The sequence below is a fragment of the Taeniopygia guttata genome, chromosome Z (assembly GCF_048771995.1).
Source record: "Taeniopygia guttata chromosome Z, bTaeGut7.mat, whole genome shotgun sequence".
Taxonomy (NCBI): Eukaryota; Metazoa; Chordata; class Aves; order Passeriformes; family Estrildidae; genus Taeniopygia; species Taeniopygia guttata.
In genome coordinates, this window is record NC_133063.1 from 11,359,396 (window position 1) to 11,379,392 (window position 19,997).

The 19,997-nt window shown below is 36.0% G+C and overlaps 1 protein-coding gene across 1 annotated transcript in view; it reads left to right on the forward strand.

The window, feature by feature from the left end:
* Window positions 1–19,997, forward strand: part of AUH (AU RNA binding methylglutaconyl-CoA hydratase) — a 110,865-nt gene that overhangs the window by 86,898 nt on the left and 3,970 nt on the right. The window contains exon 7 of the mRNA XM_072922031.1: window positions 18,605–18,792. Within this exon, the coding sequence (XP_072778132.1) occupies window positions 18,605–18,792 (188 nt within the window). The remainder of the gene's footprint in view (window positions 1–18,604; window positions 18,793–19,997) is intronic.

A 19,997-nucleotide genomic window follows, 5' to 3' on the forward strand; every position in this document is an offset into this window, starting at 1 on the left:
AAAAGCCTTCCAGAGACTCTATATTTCAAAATGCATATATTTAAAATCAAGGCAGTTTTCAAAATGTGCCCTAATGAAGTGTCAGCAGAAGCTAAAAGTTTGAAGAGAAGGTGTTTGACATGCAGGAGGGTACTGGAGCATTTAGAGAAGCATGCAGATGGATGACATTTTATCATCAAACTGTGTTGCTGCAGATTGTACTGAATAGGAAAATGCACTTTGTATAGCTTGTTCTGGAAGATATTTAGTATCTCCTGTTAACATATGCATCACTATGCTCACAGTTATGTCGAGCTTGCCCTTTTAAGTTTCCGTTTCCATTGACTTTAATAAGAAAATAACTGGAAAGCCCCCAGTGCTGACAAATTCTGTGACACATACAGAATGCAAGCATGAAAGGTTATCATACCAGTAGGTATATGGGTTTTTTACATAAACATATGTCAAGATTGTACTAGGGACATGATATATTTAAGTATGACGTTAGCATGTGTTATTTTTGTCTTGACTGAGAGAGCAAAACTTTGGAGAATATTGCTATATCGCAGCTTCAGAAATGAAAGTGAAACACTTTGGTGGATACAAATCTTTATGTGGTAAAGAGTGAACCTTTCTTAATTAAGGTTTTTGAGGAAACTGTCTGAGCGACTGCTCAGGAGAGAAAAGGAATTGCTCATTATAGTCAGGATTTCTTGCCATATTTTTAGTTTTCCAGTTGGAATTTCCTCATTTTGCATTTGAGAGCTTTTGTGGTCTAAAAAGTACATATTTTGAAGCAGTTAGTCAGTTTTACTGGGGTGCTCTTGAGGGTGAAAAGTTGTAAATCTTCAACAAATTGCTAAGGCAAGTGATTGTTTTGAATATAAGGTACCAACTGATTTCCTGGAGATTTAGATCTATGCATCTCCAACATCTCATGTCAAACACTGATGTACTTTGCAAATGCAAAGGGTAATATAGTTCTTAACAAGTGCAAACATGATTTTACATTTCTCTGTGTAGTGTTCACTAACTTGCTTTAAACATAAGCCATTGTTTGTTTATGAATATCAATAAAAATTATCATTTCCTCTTGGCACAAAGAGTTTCAGAAAGCCAGAAGGAGCTCTGTACAAACGTAATCGGTAATGCAATCTCAAAGTGACTCAAATATGTGAATATGCATAATGTATATATATATTATATATTTGTTGCAGCTGTGATTTTTACATTTGAAAAGACAGACACATGGAGTTAGAAAGCAAAGTAGATTTTCTAATGTTTCAATGGCACTAGTGTATCAAAATTTATTTTGAAAAGTACACTACAAGTTGACTAATCTCCTGTTTAAATTTAATAAATTAAAGATAGTTATTATTTACTCAGTTTTAACTTTTTCTATCTGAAATTATTAAAAGGGTTTGATGAAATAAATCTATATATGAGTTGAATTATTTGACAGAATAATGTCTGTGACACTGATTCTGGTTGCAGTGCTGTGTGTGATGAAGAGAGATTGCTGCATGGTTCCATTTCTTCTCTAAAGAAGTCAGATTATTGCAAGAAGCAACACTGGATATGTGATAAAGAACTACTCTGTATGGAAATAAAACCACAAAGAATAGCATGAGTGGATGTTACCCCTCTCTGAATGCTTTAAGATATTTAGAGGAGGACATGAGATTCCTTGGAAAGCTTGCAAGGACACTTTTCGCTAAAACAGAGAGCTCAAAGCTTCATCCAGCCTGGCTTTGGACACTTTCAGTGGTAGTGTATTGATAACTTCCTTGGGCAACCTCACTACCCTCACTGTAAAAAAAATTCTTTCTTATATCTCGTATAAATATTTTATTTTTGTTTAATGCCATTAACTTGTCGTACTGCAACAGGCCCTACTGAATCTCACTTCCTTATAAGACTCCTTGAATTATTTAAAGGCCACAATAAAATCACCCTGGAGCCTTCCAACCCCAATTCTCTCAGCCTTTTCTTATAAGAGTGGTACTCCAACCCTTGGATCATTCCTGTGTCCCTCCTCTGGACTCACTCCAACAGGTCCATGTCCTCCCTGTGCTGGGACCCCAGAGCTGATGCAGGGTTCCAGGTGGGCTCTCACCAGAGCAGAGCAGAGGGGCAGAATCCCCTCCCTCCCCTGCTGCCCACGCTGCTTTGGATGCAGCCCAGGACACGTTTGGCTTTCTGGGCTGGGAGTGCCCATGGCTAGGTTATGTCCAGCCTCCCACCCACAGCACCCCCAAATCCTTGTCCCCAGGGCTGTTCTCCATCTGCTCATCCCCCAGCCTGACCAGGGGTCTCCGTAGGCCAGTTGCAGCACCTTGCACTTGGTCTTGTTAAACATCATGAGGTTCCCATGAGTCCAGTTCTTGAGCTTGTCCAGGTCCCTCTGGATGACATCCTGGATGGCACCTTCAGGTGTGTCAACATTACCACTCAGCTTGGTGTCATCTGTGTATTTGCTGAGTGTGCTCTTGATCCTGATGTCTGTGTCATTGCTGAAGATAATAAACAGCACTGGTCCCAATACAGACCCCCTGAAGAACATCAGTTTTCACTGATGTCCATCTGGACATTGATGTTAGCCAGTGTCCTCAGGATATGACTATCTAACCAATTCCTCGTCCACGAAACAGTCCACCCATGAAATTCATCTCCTCAGTTTAGGGAGAAAGATGTTAAAGGGGAGTGTGTCAAATTCTTTACATAAGTCCAGATAAATGATAGCTTTCTTTGTCCACTGACAGAGTACTTCCATCATTCAAGGCCACTGGGTTTGTCAGGCAGGACTTACTTCTGATGAAGCTGTACTGGCTGTCTTGAATCACCTCCCTGTCCCACATGTACTTCAGAGCTTTTAGAAGAATCCATTCCATGACCCTCCCAGGAGTAGAAGTAAGACTGTTGGGTCGCTACTTCCCCAATAGGTACATTGTTTCCCCTTTTCCCATCCACCTGGGACTTCACCTGAATGACATGACTTTTCAAATACCGTGGAGAGTGGTTTGGCAACTACAGAATTAGAGAATTACAGAATATTCTGAGTTGAAAGGGACCCACTAGGATCAAGACCAGCTTTTAAGTGAATGGCCCATATAAGGACTGAACCCACAATCTTGGTGTTACTAGCACCAGGCTCTGACCAACTGATCTCAGGGTCTCATCAGCCAATTGCCTCGGGACTCTGTAAAGCATTTCATAAGGTCCCACAGATTTACATGTAGGTTCAGGTTCCTCAGGTGGTCATGAACCTGATCTCTTACGGTGGAGGAACTTTTATTCAAAGTTCTTTTCTTGTGGTGTGTCCACTTCAGAGGTGTGGGAAGAGAGGCTCTCATTGAAGACTGAAGCAAAAAAAATGAGTCTTCACATACTATTTATTTGTCTTCTGCTTCCCAATGACATTTATTTGTTTCTGTCCGGACCTGGGCATTATTTTCCTTGCACTGAGATGCTGAAGTCAAGTGCCAGGGCAGAAATCTTAGGCTTTTGCCTGTGCTCTTGGTTACCCTTTTGCAATGCCCACCATATTACAGCGTATGGATGAATGCAGAGCACCCCAGGGGATATTCACAGCTTCTAGGGACTGTATGGAAGGGAGACACAGCTCAGGACCCTTTTAGCAGGGAACTGTACTTCAACAGGAAGCCATATTGGAGAAGAAATGGGATTTTGGGGGGAGTTACATTAGCTTTTTTAGGAGGAAAAAATTGGTAAGTGATCCTGGAACTTAAAGGACAAGGTTTTATGGAACTAGTAGGGAGAGAAAAGCTGAGGGAGTTAAACAGCCACAGCACTGAGGAGGGGACTGGGCCTGGTAACTCAGCAAGGAAATGGGAAAAGAGCAGGGCACAGAGTGTCCAGATGGACAGATGGTACATCAAAAACATTTGGATGGGAATGTGCCAGAGATGATTGTGCCTGCTAAAATGCAGTCCCTTATGGAGCTGGGAATGGAGCTAGTGTTTTTTGAAGATTTATGTGTGCTGGAAGAGGGGAGTCACCTCAAAATTTATTTGTTTTAAGTATTACTTAAACTGTGTTAGAATGGACTTAACTTGCTTTATTTGATTAACTTTGAATTTCCTTAGTTCAATATAAATCAGCCGGGTATTTTTGAATGCTCCCATACAGTCTTCCTGCAGGTTATATTACTCTTCTGTCATCAGCAATCCCAACTGCAGTATGTACTGTGCTCTACATGGCATTCAGTGTTGATGTAGGAAAATTTTACTGTTCCCTTTTAGCAGCAGAGAAATCCAGGACCTTGCAGCTGAAGATAATATGCCTTATATGGCTCCTCAAAAAGTCTGCTTTATATGGTTCTGTTGCACTACAACATGAAATAACTCACACACACACGCTAAGATGAAAAGAACAAAAGGAAGCAGAAGGACGGAACTTTATTTTTGACCTCACAATATATAGAATTCTAAAAGTGCCAGTGGATTGGAGGATGTAATTGCCACGTCTCCAACTACACTGGTCAAACCAACAATCTATCAATTCTCTCCTCTCACAAAGAATAATGCAAAATAATCATTATTTACATGACAGTGCACGAGAAACTCCTGTAGAAATACATAAACATCAGAAGGCATAGAAAACTTTTACAAGAACTTTAAAACTTTCAAAAGAACAGGGTAACATGGTTCCTCATACAGATTCTGAAAAAACAGAAACAGGAACAATGCCTTGAAGATTATACAGATATATGTAAAATGCATTTTGGCAAAGACTGAAAAATGAAGCACCCAAAACTTAGCTACTTACATGCAATTTTGCACAAAACTGTACAATATAGCTTGTAAAGTTTTAAGCCAGCTCATCTTTCTTTATATATTCTTTCATTCATAGGCGTAGATACTGGGGCAGCTCATAATGAGAAATTTTTGAAGACTGAAAGTTCCCCACATATATTGTTCTGCTTGCAAATTACACTGCTACCAAAGTCAAGCCAAATTTAACTCTGTATTCCAGTGTAAAAATGTTACAGTGACTGAAAACAAGACTTTCTTTTCCCTCCCCTCCCTTCCCCTCCTCTTTCTTTTCCTTCCCTTTCCTTTTCTTTATTTCCTTTCTATTTTGAGCAAGTCACATTTTCCTATGAGTTTCATTCTTAGGTGCAGCTGAACTTTTTTTGCTGAATTAGGAGAACCTGTCACCAGTCTAGCAATATGAACTGATTGCTGGATTCTTTATTATACTAATGAAGGGAAGGGCTTTTAAAAAACTTGAGAGATTATGCTTAAATAAAAATAACAGTTTGTATTGGGGAAATTTTATATTATAATAATAAAGGCAATGCTACCAGCACTGCCTGAAATAGAGCTATAAATGCATCATATCACTAAGATTCTTTATATTAAGTGTTCACTTTTAAATGGATTTTAACTTTTTTAGCACTTACAAAAAGTGAGATGTGTAATAATCTGCCTCCAGTATTATTTCATGCAAAGGAAATTAATATGGGTGTGAAATGAAAATTGATTGCACAATAGTAGAAAGTGCAAGATTGTTAGACAATGCAATAAGAAATGAAAAATATAGCACCTTAGTTCAGAGAGCTCGCAGAATTCCGTATTTATTTTTGAATCCTGAATTTATCTTAGAAAGATTAGTTTACACTTGAAGTAACTAAATTAAATGAACTGTCGATGTTATCTCTTTGACCAGAATAGTGTGAGTAGTCTGGATAACTTGATATGTACGCAAGGAAACTGAAAACAAGAAAGACTATTGAGTGTAATCCCAGCAATAATACTAGGGACTATGCTATTGTGCAAAAGATACTATCATTTCCTTAAATTGAGGAGATGGGTGAAATACAGTCAGAACTCCCTTTGGTATTCTCTTCACACAGAAGCATAGAAATATTTTATTAAATATTAATAACAACATAAAAGGCCTTTGGTCTTATTTTCATTTTAATTAGGCAGGATATATATGCCATTCACTTTGAAGCCAAATGCTATTCCTTTGTATTAACCTGCGGGGGGTACTAGAAAATTGAACCAAGTAGTATTTAGCTATTTCTCCTCCTGCCAGAGATAATTAACATCTACTCTTTTGCAGACTCTCTTACTGTTACCTGATCCCCATATACAGGTTTCATATTCACCTCCAGAGTTTGAGCAGTAGGGTGTGAAATGCTGTCTCAGCCCATTTCTTACAAATCGGCAGAACTCAGGAAAGTTATTAACCTTCAACTTTAACCTGCTAAATTTACAAGGGAAAGTTGATCTCATAATTAAATCTGAGATTGGTGAGACAATAATTCCTGGAGAGAAACAAAGCTGTGTATAATGCACTGAACCCTTTTTTTTTTTTTTTTTTTTTTTTTTTTTTATGTGGTGAATGATAAAGACAGCTGAAGAGCCTAAGAATGATAGCTGGTATGGCAGAAGGAAGTAGGAAAATTTTTGACACATTAAGCTAAGGCAGGAATCAGTAAGAAGCAAATGAAATAAAAAGGTAAGAAATTAATTGTATGAAGTCTGTGACTTTTGGCTAGCTGTTTATGCAACCTTTCTACTTCATACATAGATTTTCCTCACCACATCTAAAGCCTGAGAATTGTTTTAAATGGAGCTTCTTGGAGCTGCTAATGTAGAAGCCCTCCACTGGGAGAGCCTTGAAGAGCTGCCAGGCTTCTTGGTCAGCTTTCTCCTTTGACTAATGGCCTTTAGCCAGAGCTTGGTGTACTGCAGTCACCTGTCCAGGTTGCCTAGTACTTCTTTCTTCTTAAACCTAACATATTTATCTCGGTCAGTCCACTGCAGAGCTACAGTCTCACCAATGCTTCAGTGTGGGACCAGACAGTCATCTTGGCTAAACTTCCTCAGAGTGAAGAGTCTGGTGAACTTAAATGAGTTACACACATTAACTGATAGGAGGCAGAGCAGATTTTACAGAAAACCCACCTGTGTTCTGCTCAAAGAAAAATATGTCTGAATACTCACTCTACTTACTGGTAAATTCACATTTTCTAATGATAGTTGGAGAAACTGTAACAAGTTCAGCTGTCACTATAATGCCTTTTGACTGAAATTATGTCCTTTGTGCATAAGCATTATGAAACATGACACATTTTTTCACTGACCCCCTCCTTCATAAAGTAGATGTTTCTCCTTTGATCATCTGATACTCTATACTTTGTATATTTTATTTCCTGCTTATGTAAAATTAACATCATGCCCTCTTTCCTTTACATTTTTTAGCCTAGGTGTGGAAAAACAATTATTCATTTCTCTGTATAAAAAGTACATGAAGGTAATAATGCTTCATCCTACAGGAATGTTATGGAAATAGATTTCAGTAGTATCTGTGAGGAAATTGTGTTGTGGTGATGATAAGAAATTTGCTTTTCCCAAAACTTCTGTGAAGAAGTATAAACAGCTTTGTTTTGTTAACAAGGTAAAAATACAGCAAACATATTCCTTCATCCCCTAATTGTCCTGACTTTTAGACAAAATTGTAAGTGGGCAACAAAAATACTAATCTTCACTTTTTGTAAATAAAATCGCATTAGTCAATTTGTGATGCACTGAGGTATTCTGCTGGTAGTTTGTAAATTTTAACAGGTGTAATCAGATTTGTAAATTTAAAACTTCCACACATCTGCTGTAACATATCATATTAGGTTCCACCCCTCTGCTTTTAGAAAAGCCAATTTAGCCTTTACACAGTGATTACTGGACTTGGATTAGTCATAATCACAGAGGCTGCAAAACAGATTCTGATGTGTCTCACTTCCCTTGTTCACAGATATGGATATAATGTGTTAGAGCAAACTGAAAATATTAAACCTATTTTATACTTCTAGAGCAGTTGGTTTGAATTCTAAAATTTAGCCAAAAGAAATCCATGTCTTTGCATGTAGGGAGCTGTAAGAGTATGAGCTGTTACTGAGGGGGACGAAATGGGGAGAAAAAAAGCTTTTGTTAGTGCATACAAGCTTTAGCACTTTTTTTGTGTCAATAAATACATAAAAATATCAACCCTCCCAACTACTCATTATGAATATTACAAGTGGACATTGTCTCTTGAGGCATAGAAGATATAAAATATTAGGCTAAACTTTTGGTTTTATTACATTATAAGTACTTAAACTTAAGGGTTTTGAGGAACAGAAGATCAAAAGTGATAATCTTTTTTATCTACTAAAATGAATAAAAAAAACCACCTGATTAAGCTTAAAAGATAATCAAATGTATGCGTTTCAGAGGTACAGTAACTGAATTTAGGACACTCATACATAATACAGTTATGCATCATTTTTCTTGTAACAGATAAATTGCAGTTGTTCAAAAATATTTTAATTACATTGTATGGTTGCCATCATGGCATTATAGAACAATGAAAGGTACTTGGAAAACACAACTAAGCCATCTCCTGATCTCTCAGCTAGGAAGTGTAAAGATATAATGAAACATCTGACATCTCTGATATGGGAGCACAGCTTTCTAGTTTGTTTTGGCCCCATTTTTAGCTGCCAAAGGATTGATGACTGTGAAGTAAGTCTCATCAATGTGTCAGGCCAACATAAGACAAAACACTACATTTCGTCTACTTATGGTCAATGTTAAATTTGAAGGAAATTAAAAATGCATCTTTTATATTAGTATGAATTGTGTAGCTTTGTTTTAATTGAGTAGTTTACTTATTTGGAGATCTGTCATTACTGAATAAGGGTACAGAATCTAATTATTTCCATTTCATGTTCATTTATGACTGTATTATATGAGAAAGAAAAATAGTTTCCAAACTCCTAATGAATTCACTCTTATGTCTGGCATTTTTCTTCAGCATACAGAAAATTCAGCAAATGAAATGGCAATTGTGTAGTCTGCCTCAGAAGAACAGCTGCACAAGTTAGTTCACCACAAAACAAGCTGAACAAAATGATTTATGGAGAACTGTTTCCTTAATTATTTCACAGAACCTTTCTGGCTCTGGAGATTTCTTTTGAGCCAACTATTGCAAATCTCTGAATTCCAGAAATAGTAGATTCCTGTCCTTCCTTCTTTACCTCCATTTTTCATCATTAAAAGAAAAGCTGTTAATCCTTTGTAACTTTGCATAAACAACTCTATATTAATATTATTTATATTTTAATAAGAAATCGAGATCTGGGAAGACAGTATTAATCAGATGACTAAGTTAATCTAAGTTTTCTCTTGAGTAATTCTAAGCTAATTCTTGCTCTGGCAGTTTTGTGAAACTGTAAAGAAAACTGGAACAGAGTGCAATGTATTTGACATAGACATGAGTGTTTTAAGAATTCAGTCTCTCAGAAGCCTAGACTGGTGCACATTTTGATATTATTTTGCATCTGAGCATTAGGAAATATGAATGACTACACTGAAACTTGTTTTATCTAAACTAAAAAGGATGACGAAAGTTAGTTTAATTTTGACCTTTTAGTTCAATATGCTAATATGAAGAATACCTGACAGAGTTTCTTAGTTCTTATGAATAGAGTGAAATTCTCCTCTTGTCTTGGGCCTTATCTGGTCCTCATAGCTTCTTGGCTTCCTTGACTATGCAGAATGATGAGACATATTTATTGGCCAGAGGGAATTTAGATGGTCCTAAGAATTTTTAATAGACATTTCTAGAAAACAACCAAGCTAAAGGAAGCCCTTATTTACTTAGTTTCTAGGAAACAGAGTGATGATCTTTCACAAAAAGGAGACATTTAGAAGCTCTGTACAGGGTCACTGAAAATTTTTCTTCCTATTACAGTCATCTGTTCTAACTCCCTTCAATTTCAGGCTTACTCCCTGCCCTTGATTTCCCAGTATTTTTTCTTCAAAAATGTCCTTCACCCCATTTCACCGCCTTCCTGTCTGTGTGCCTTGAGCATCAGCTGTATGTAGTTTATATTTGCAGAAAACGTTTCTTAATTTTTGAGGGGGAGGTAGTTGTTTCTTTCCCATTCAGTGTGTTAGCAAGTAAACACCATTGCTCTCATATTTAGGGACCTAAGCCAGAGTATTGTAGGGGATCATGACTGTGTTTAGTCAGAGGTGGGTGAGATTGTGGGATTCAAACACAGGAGCCTGAGCTCACAGCTGCACCTAGCCCTCTGTTCTGTTATGAACCGATAAAGAGAGGATATACTTATTACCAGGGCTGGGGAATTATCTGTGGAAAACAATTAAAATTGCTTCTGTTCAAGGATATTCCACATATTCAGTGTGAGTACCATGTAAGATCACTGTCATATTAATAGCCTCATTTTTATTTCTTATATTTTATTTTTGTCTGTTCAAACAACCAGGATTTTCTTTCACACAAGTTCTCACTGGTATGAATTAGTACATGGCATGAATACAAGCAACAGGCTAGAAGGAAGGGATAAATTCACTTTAGTAAGTTTTTTTCAGGTGTATGTAGGACTATTAACATTCAGAGGGTTCAATTCAATGCCTGCCCTTAATTATCAACTGAAAACAAGTTGTAAAACTATAATGTTTTGTTTCAGATAATTTTTTTTTGTTGTTTCACCAGAAATGTTGTTTTAGAATCTTAAAAACACCTAAAGAAATAGACACATATGACAAGGAAATAGAAGAGAGAGACTGAGAGAGCTAAGTAGACTGTCTCAAATCATATTTATGTTTTGTAACATAAAAAGGCATGCTAACACACTGCAAGCTTATCTTACTTTTGGTATTTCACCAGATAGCTTCACAAAATACCTACAGCTCTTTGTGTGACCTTCAATTACATGTGCATGTAAGATACAGTCCTGTTTGACTAGGATTAAAAATGGAGGTGTGATAAATGCTTTCAGTTTCTGAGCTGTTTCAGTGGTCTACTTCCAAGAAGAATAAATGTTACAACTGAGTCTGGGTAGGGAAGAAGGCTGGCAGTAACTAGGGTGAAACACATCATAGGCTTAAAATGAAACAAAAGTAGTAAGTCTGTTAAAAAATACCATTTTATCTGAGAAAGAAAGAGAAAAGAGACTGAGGCCAAGAAGGTGATGTGGGTTCATGCTTGCTCATCAAATTTCTGGCCTTGCAGGCTAATGGACTCTTACAAGGCTTGTCTTTTTTTTTTTTTTTTTCTTAAAGATTCCAGGATTCTCTTCAGATTTCAAGAGAAAAGTGTCCTTTAGTTAAAGATTTTTTAAAAAAATTTTAGTTTCCTGCTCAAATGCTGTGTGTTCTTTGAAGGACTTAGGCAGTAATAGAGCTTTTGATGTCTCCAGGCTCCAGTAAAATGTTCCTAACCTGCTGAGGATTTGGGAGAGCTCTAGCGCTGAATCTTTAGTCAAGCAGATGGATTTCTTCCAGAGGAGGGTGAAAAGATCCAGAATGCCCTGAGAGATCCAGAAACTGGGAGCCAGCAGTATATATATAAAATATATATATATATATATATATTTTTTTTTATTTATATATATATATATAAAATATTTATATTTATATTTTTTATATATTTGTTGATCCTTAAAAATATAAAGGTCCAATAAATCCGACTCATGTGTGCTTGACTGGGTGACAGAAGAATATAATTAGCACTAGTTTCTTCATCAGTGGGGGAAAGACTTGCACATATTGCATTTTGTGCTAAAACCAGGGACTTCTGTCCTGTAATTGTAATGTCACAGCAGCAGGCAAGAGGAACGTAGAAGGTATTCTCTTAATGTATTTAATTCCTGAAGTATTGTAACCATCTGACAGCTGATGACTCAGAAAAACTGCTTATTTAGTCTCTGTTGATTTCCTCTCACATATTGATTTCTAGGGTTTTTTTTCAAGAATTAAAAAATATGAAGAAGGTGATGGAAGTGCTGAAGTTAATGAAAAATGTTTGAGCAGTCCAAGACAATAAAGTGTTACGATACCAGTTTGTGCTTATTGGAGTAGGTGTTCTATTGCACAGGAACTGGCTTTAAACTGAAATGTTGCTACTAATGTATCTCATATTCCAGTTTATGGAAGAGTTTCCTTTTTGCATTGTATATTGCTATATTGATGCATGCCAGTATTGAAGGATTTGGCCATTTTTTTGTAGAATCTCTGTTTTCAAAGCCAACCCCAAATTGTTGTAGATATTAGGATATAGCCTAACTACTAGGTTAGCTTCAGTGTAGCTGTAGTGTATGCTTCCTCAGCTGGCAGTACATTTAACTGAAGATGAAAAATGTGCTTTGTATGTACAAGTTAATTTTGCATTTATTTATCAGTAAGAGTGCTCTGCCTTCTTGGGATTTGGTAGCTGAACCAGGTGAGATTGTGTCCTCCTGCTATCTCATTGACTTGGCCATTTTCCCTGAGCTTAAATTGTATTAGCTACCAATTCATCCTTCTTTAGTGCTCCTCAAGTCACAGAATTTCAGGGATGAATAATTTCAGACATCAATTCTTAAAAACCCTTTACTCTGGAAGAGATAAAAGCAGATTAATGTAATAGTAGTCAGGATGGGAGAAAGAATAGAGTTCAGAAATAGGAATTGGTTGGGCAGTTTAGGAGATTTCTTTACTAAGTGGAAGAATAAAATGGTAGACTTCTGTAAGAAGAGCACTCAAGTGAGGAAAACGTTCAAGTCACTTGCTTTTAAGCAGTGAAGACTTCAGATTTATTAGTCTGTTTTTTGCTTTGCTTGTTGTTTGTTCATTCCAGTTCCGTCCACTGGAAGCTATAGTAATTGACCCACTTAAGACTGTGATCTCATTAAAATATAAGTAAAATAGGATACTACCATGGTAATTGATTTTTCTCTTTCACTTGCCATAGGTAGAGATGAAAGGTTTCTCATCTGTTTTTTTCTTGCCTTGATTTTCATATTAAATGAAGTTTAGCCATCATGGTCAATTTAAAAGTATAAGAATATGGACTAGTAAAATTATTTGTTTAAAATACAAGTTAAATAAAAGTTCTTACTTAATATTACACATTAATCCCATATGATTTATTAAGTACGATCATACAGTGCAGCACTGGTCTAAACCTCCTACCTGTTGTTACAGCTGAGTAATGACTTCATAAATCTGTGGGTGTAATTTTGAAACTGGAAAATGCCTTCTTATGGGCCATTAATATCTATCTGCAGCAAGAAGACTTATGTTTCAATGTGTTTCTACTTTTGAATTTTGTTTAAGGTGACTGATTGCATCATCAAACAAAATACCAAGCTCCTATATGGAGTAACAGGAAGGCACACAGTCTTACTTGTGCTCATGCTTGTTGCACTTGTGCACACTTAAGTAAAAGTTAATAAGTAGATGAACAGTCTTTGGCATTTCTGGTTTTTTTTCCTCAAATAATTTCAGTTTAAAACCAAATAATATTGTCAACGTGTGTATTAGCTTTGCTTGGAGCCGCAAGTCCTGGGAGTCCATGGGGAATAACGCAGATCTGTGCTTCTCAAACAGTGTTTTATCTGACAGTGGAGTTGTTTGTACCATGTTTGCGAGTGAAATGTGGAGTGAGCTCCTTATGCCAGGTGCAGAATCCCTTTTGAAGTGGAGTCCTTTTTATAAACTTTGTGTTCCAGATGCATTTCTTTGGGTCCATCCATTTCATGTATGCAGCCATCTGCTAGGAAACATCTTCTATTTTCTCAATCTACAATACAATTACTTATTTTGAAAATAAATTAGTTTTTCTAATTTTCATGGGCCATTTCATCTTTCAGTACAAAAGCTGTAATTGTTTAACTGCTAGTGAATTCTTAAAGTGTATTTACACTTCCTCTCATGCATCTTAAGCATTCATGCATCTTCAAGCCAAGTACTGCATTCTTCTGATTTAAGCTGTCATCCTCAAGCCACCCACGCATGGTGGCTTGGTGTAGATATTTTTCAGATAGGTTTTTAAATAAACCAATCCATAGATGCAGATAAATAGAACGGATTGTGAAAGTTAAGGAGTGATTTGCAAATTAAATGGGCTGTTTTGGAGATGGGGTTTGCCACAGCCAGGCTGGCATAGACAGCAAGTTGTCCTGCCTCTTGGACCTCAGCTAGGGGAGATTGTGTCTGACAGGCATGTGGAGCTTTCTTTGGCTCGACCAACAAGCCAGACTTGTGCGAGCCCTTTGGGCAACCTACTATGAAATTTTGCTCAAAAAACTTCTTTCCTTAGTCATTACAGACGCTGGTGCAACCTCTGAGTCAGCCTCAGGCCACTGTCTCAGTCTTTCCTCAGATCTCCAGTCTTTTTCCAAGCAACAACTACGTGGCCATATGTAAGAGTGGCCTTACCCACTTCTTGCTCTTTGTCATTTCAGTGGGTTTTTTCATCTTACAGAAATAGTGCTTTGTTTCTTTTCTTCTCCATCACATTTTCACCTTGTCATCTTTTTGCATCTTTATGGAAGTCTTTCCCAGCCTAAGCTAGTTTTGGTTGTAAGTTGGTTCTCTGGTTTGTGTTTCCTTCTGAGACAAAACTGGGGATGCCTGAGCCCATAAATATTTATACCTGGATTTAAATTAACTAAAGTATATACAACTTCTCAGGGTCAAGCCTAATCTTGGAAATAGTCTGTTGGAAAATTTGTGTTAAATGTTATCTAGGTACAGCGTTTAGACCTTTAGCATGTTTTGTATTTTGGAAACTCCTTAACTTAGCAACAGATGGCAGGTACTTTAAAAGTGGAAGCTATGTTTGTAACAGAGACTTTTAAAATAGGACATAACATGACTTAAAAGTGTTATACTAAAATAATAATTTTATCCATATTAGGCTTTTTTATGGATTTACATTGTTGAGGATTCGCTATTATAAACAGTAGATTTCTGCATTCCATATTTTTATGAGTTTTGATGGAAGAGTGAAAAATCTACTTAGAGTTTTCTGCAAAAAGACCACAAGGATACATTTTACTTCTAATTAGAAGGTTTGTGGATGACTGATTTTGGTTTCACTGCTGATTATTAATAAAATATAAGATGTGCAAAGTACTCTTTAAAATAAGAAAGCTAGAAATCTGTCGGTTAAATTCATCTGCTGTGAATCAAACAAAGGATAGGATAGGATAGGATAGGATAGGATAGGATAGGATAGGATAGGATAGGATAGGATAGGATAGGATAGGATAGGATAGGATAGGATAGGATAGGATAGGATAGGATAGGATAGGATAGGATAGGATAGGATAGGATAGGATAGGATGACTTTTTTACTTGATTTAGTAAACAGGATTATTACTGAATTAAATTTTGGAATTTTTTTTGTCAGAACACAATTTTTTCTTATATGTTTTGACAGTGCCATCAGCTATGAGAAACTACTGACTGTAGATATTCTCTGCCAGAATGATGAATCTATTTCCAGTAAGCTGGTTGCTTCATCTTGTTGGATATACTCTTGGGCATTTATCACGTAATTCCCTTAATTCAAACCAGTTGTGTACATATTTTTTAAATGATGAATTACTCATAGTAAATAAATATTCATATAAAATTAACTATTTGTTAAATTAAAAAAAACACTGTTTAATAGTTTTTATACCAGACCAGCAATCTTTTGTTTACTGTGTCTTTTCACAGTAAACACACTTTAAATAAGAAATAATATCTCTAAAAATGCTATTTGCAATTATTACAACATTGACTCTATACCATTTCAGGTAAGAATACATTTACATTGCTACTGTATGTTAAATACTTCTATCAGCACAGTGAGTAATTCCAGATCACTAGTCCTTGAAATAACATGTCATTAAATTTGTGAAGATGAAACAACTATTCTCCCATCAAATTCTGCACTACATTTAGATGAAATGCCTTGGTTAAGTAATGTCTTTGAAGACTGGGTGTTACTTCCTTTAGCTCTGATTATAGTTGGCAGACACTGTGTGTTCTTTGTGTATTACCAAAACAGAACGTCTATCTGTGGCATACTCCATCTTTTCTTCATAAATGGATGCAACTTCAGTGTGTTGGATGTATTATAGTGTGTTGTTTGCATTTGATTAATTTGGTCTTATAGCTTTTGTGTGTGCAAGTTTGTTACCCCTACTACTGAATATATATGATTGATGCAGTGAACTGTTGGCTTCTGTTCTGTAAATATTAATCTAAGAGTATGTTCCTCTGCTTAATGGCTTTTCAGTGTAGGAGGCAGCCAAACAACTATAGTCTGCCTTTTTTTTTTTTTTTTGCTCTTTAATCATTATTGTGTAAGACACTGGCAAGAACAGTTTTTTTTTTAATCTATAAACACTATTTCATGCTTCAACATATCCATTGTTTGGTCAAAGTTATGAAATATTGTTGCTCAATGAAACTTTGTTTTCAGCATTTCCTGGTAAAGCAGTAATAGAAGAGATAAAACAGTAAAGGAAGGGGCAGATAATTAAGGAAAGAAGAATACTAGGAATACATGCAAGAAAGAAGCAGAAGATGCAGAGTCAGTAAATACAGCCTCATATGGTTTCAGGTCTTATGATTTGGACAAATAGTTTTCTTTAATCAAAAGCCAAACTGGATGCATTTCTAGATTCCATGGCTGCCGTGAAAGGAATAATTTGTGACTAAAATATTCTTAAGGAGAATAAGGTAGACATTTGCTATATTCAATGTGTGCTTAAAATGTGTATAAGAATAGATGTTGATTAGTGTGACAGCCTGTTTGGGTGAGAAATTAAGAGACATTCAATGTTTAAATAAAAAAACCCAAGAAATGTTTGGTAGGGGTGGTGGTGGTGGAACAGCTCAGCATCAGAAGCAGTGAGTTTCTTGAAAACACAGCTCACATTTTTCTGGCATGTAGGTCTGGTATAAATTTGATAGAAACAGCTTTAGTCATTCTCCATGAATGTCACCCATGAGGCAAGCCAAGGCTGAAGGGAAGGCTTATGCTTCAGGGTTTGTAGTGTTTTTTGGGATCCAGTGTGGGTTACTTTCATGTATATGCATCCCTTGCCCCTTTCTTAAGAATGTCTCCAAATGGTGGTGGTAGCAATATTTTACCCCTAGCACTATAGCTGGCCTAGCTTTAGAAATTAGCAGAATTAGCAGAATTTATTGTATATCTGTTGCCCTTGACCATTAGGACTGACTTGCTAAAATCCTCTCAAGCACTGCAGGATCATAGAGAATATAACATTATTTGTATTTACTAATGCTTTTTTTTTCTACAAATTTTATTTTAATTGTTATAATAATTTTTTTCATTCCTCCAGTTTTTGCCTGGAAGATGTAACTCAGTTTTTGTTATAGGCTATCATCTTCTACTATTCTAGAAAGGCATAAGGCAGAAATCCTCCAAACCATCTACAATTTTGTATTTTATAAGGTGTTCAAAGGCAGATCTGATTTTACAGGGAAGAATACAGTAATACTGAAGCTTGTGGTTCAGAAAAATACTAGTAGAAAGCTGAATCATTAAATCACAAAAACTTTTAGTTTGTTTCCAGTCAGTTTATTTATCTCATATTGAAAGTATTTTCAGGAACGAACAGTAAGAGAACTGAATGGTTTGAATGAAACAATTCTACTACATAATGTGGTTTAGTCCACATTATGTAGTAGAAGTTAAAATATTTTGTTAGTTGAACACACATTTGCACAGCGTTATACCACCCCACTTTGAATAACTCCTATAAATATTCCTCTTGCATATGTACATAGATTTACATTTAAATATATTAGCATGCTCTTGCAGAAATAACTATTTGGAAAGAAATTTTTGCTTACAGACTGTTTGTATAAATTAAGTATTTGTTTCAGATCCATGTCAAAATGGTAGATTTTGTGATTTTCAAAATCCTTTTTCCTGGATAAAGGCCATTTCCACTGTCTTAATGCATAAACATGTGCTTCAGTGATTTGAATCTACATCTTCAGTTTTGATAATGATTATTCCCACATTCTCATTCTTTGTTAGTTCTCAAAAGTTAATTGTTAGTCCAGCTAAGCAATCTTCATTTCTGGTTAATGTAGTTACTGCTTATTGACCTTCTGAAAATGCTGATAAGTCAAAGAAGTTTTTAATGTGCTAAGAAATGCTAAGTGTTATAAAGTTAGATGCTTTCTCTGCTGATCTGCACTTGTCCTTGTTCTTCCCTAGTTTTTTTATTCACACTTTAAGGTTGCATCAGTTATACAGGAGGGAGACAAGGCAAAACCATGGCTTCTTAGAGACCTTGTCTAGTAGTGCTTTTAGTTTAGTTTACATGTAAATATTGTCCCTAAGGTGCTAATTTTAGAACGGACTTGTTAAGGTATATTTTCTTTTTAAGTATAATTCTTTGGAAGTGGTGATTTATATCATTAAAATATATAGTGTTAAAAAGAAACACAGAGTTTGGTTATGTTAATTACTGTCAAGAAGATTTTGTTCAGCTTTTGGCTGATACTAATAAGGTAACTTGTCTGTAATAGAACAGAATCTTTTGTAATGATACCTATTGTCAGTTATTTACATGTCTTTCTGAGAAACAGTGCAATTGATTTCAATTTAGATGTAGTCTGTAAAACTGAAGAAGGTACATAATAATGCCTTTGTACTAGTTGAATTTCTGTATGTCTATGTAATTGTTTATGGAATTTAAAATGAAAACACTTAAAATGAGCAAGGCATCTACATTTGTGGTATAGATACATGGGAAACTAATATTTGCATTTTGTCTTTTTACAAACTCTAGGGGGGACACAAAGATTACCTCGCACAATTGGAGTGTCACTGGCAAAAGAACTAATCTTCTCTGCACGCATTGTAGATGGTGAGGAAGCAAAATCAATAGGATTGATTAGCCATGTGGTAGAACAGAATGAAGCAGGGGATGCTGCATACAGAAGAGCATTAGCTCTGGCGAAAGAATTCTTACCTCAGGTATAACAAATTATTTTGATTCTGGTTTTTAGTTTTTACCAAATAATAACACTGGAAAAGAAGCAGCTTTATTAAAGAGAACTGTCACAAAAAATATATATCAAAAAGCCATGGTAATTATGTAGCAAGTAATCAGAAGTTTTCTCTCTTGCATTGAATGGTGTTATTTGGTAATTATTTCATAGTGAAGGAAAAAACCTCCATCAGTCCTCATCTTGCCATGATCTGGTCTGTGTTTTCATTATATGTGCTGGCTTTCAACTTTTAAACAAGAAAAAAAATATACAGGTTTTATTTTTTAGTATAGCAATTATTTTAATACATTACTTTGTTACTGTGGAGCTCCTCAGAAGAGAGGCAAAAGGTCTTGGGTAGAAAATTCATAGGAGGCAGAAAAAGAAAATAATTAGTGAACTAGTTTATTGGATCACAAGTGTAACAGCTAAAATTTTTCATTGGAAATGTAAAATGTTATAGCTTAAGTATGGCATTTATTGGTGGTTAGTTGTGTCTTGAGCACCTTGATAGAAAGACAATTAAAGTACAGTAAAAATTGTAACATACAGTGGTTCTGGAAATTGATGGTTACAACTTCTTATTAGTACTGCCTCATAAGCATTTGGCTTTTCCCAGATCAGCAGGCCTGAATATCCAGAAGCTGATGCTGATGGATAGGCAGAGGACTGAGATGATTCCCAAAGATGTCTTGGCAGTTCTGCAGCAAACTGGAGGCGAGTGTGGGAATCCCTCTGCTTACTGGGGATCTCAGCCACTCACGAGTGTGTTGTCACTTGGCCAGAGCAGGCTTTGCAATAGCATACTGTAGGTTTGAAGCTTCCATCAGTTAATTTTGTTTCATGATTACATGTTTTCACATTTCTCCATTGTGCGACAGTAGGGATATAGGACGGACCTTGCAAAGACCTATAATGATGTATCTTAAAATGGCCATACTGAGCCTTGTCTTGAAGGAAATTGATAAAGCTTGACAAATGTGGACACACTCAGCACCTTTGAAACATAAACCAAACACAATAATTAGGTTCTTTAGAAAATAGTATTCTTTTACTTTTTCTTAATATTTCTTAAACTATCAGTTTATAAGCAAGTGTCTACTATAATTATAAAAACTAGGGTATATGACTTATAGACTGTAAATTTAACAAAAGTCCAAAGTCTAGGTGGTCCTATTATAAGATTATTGA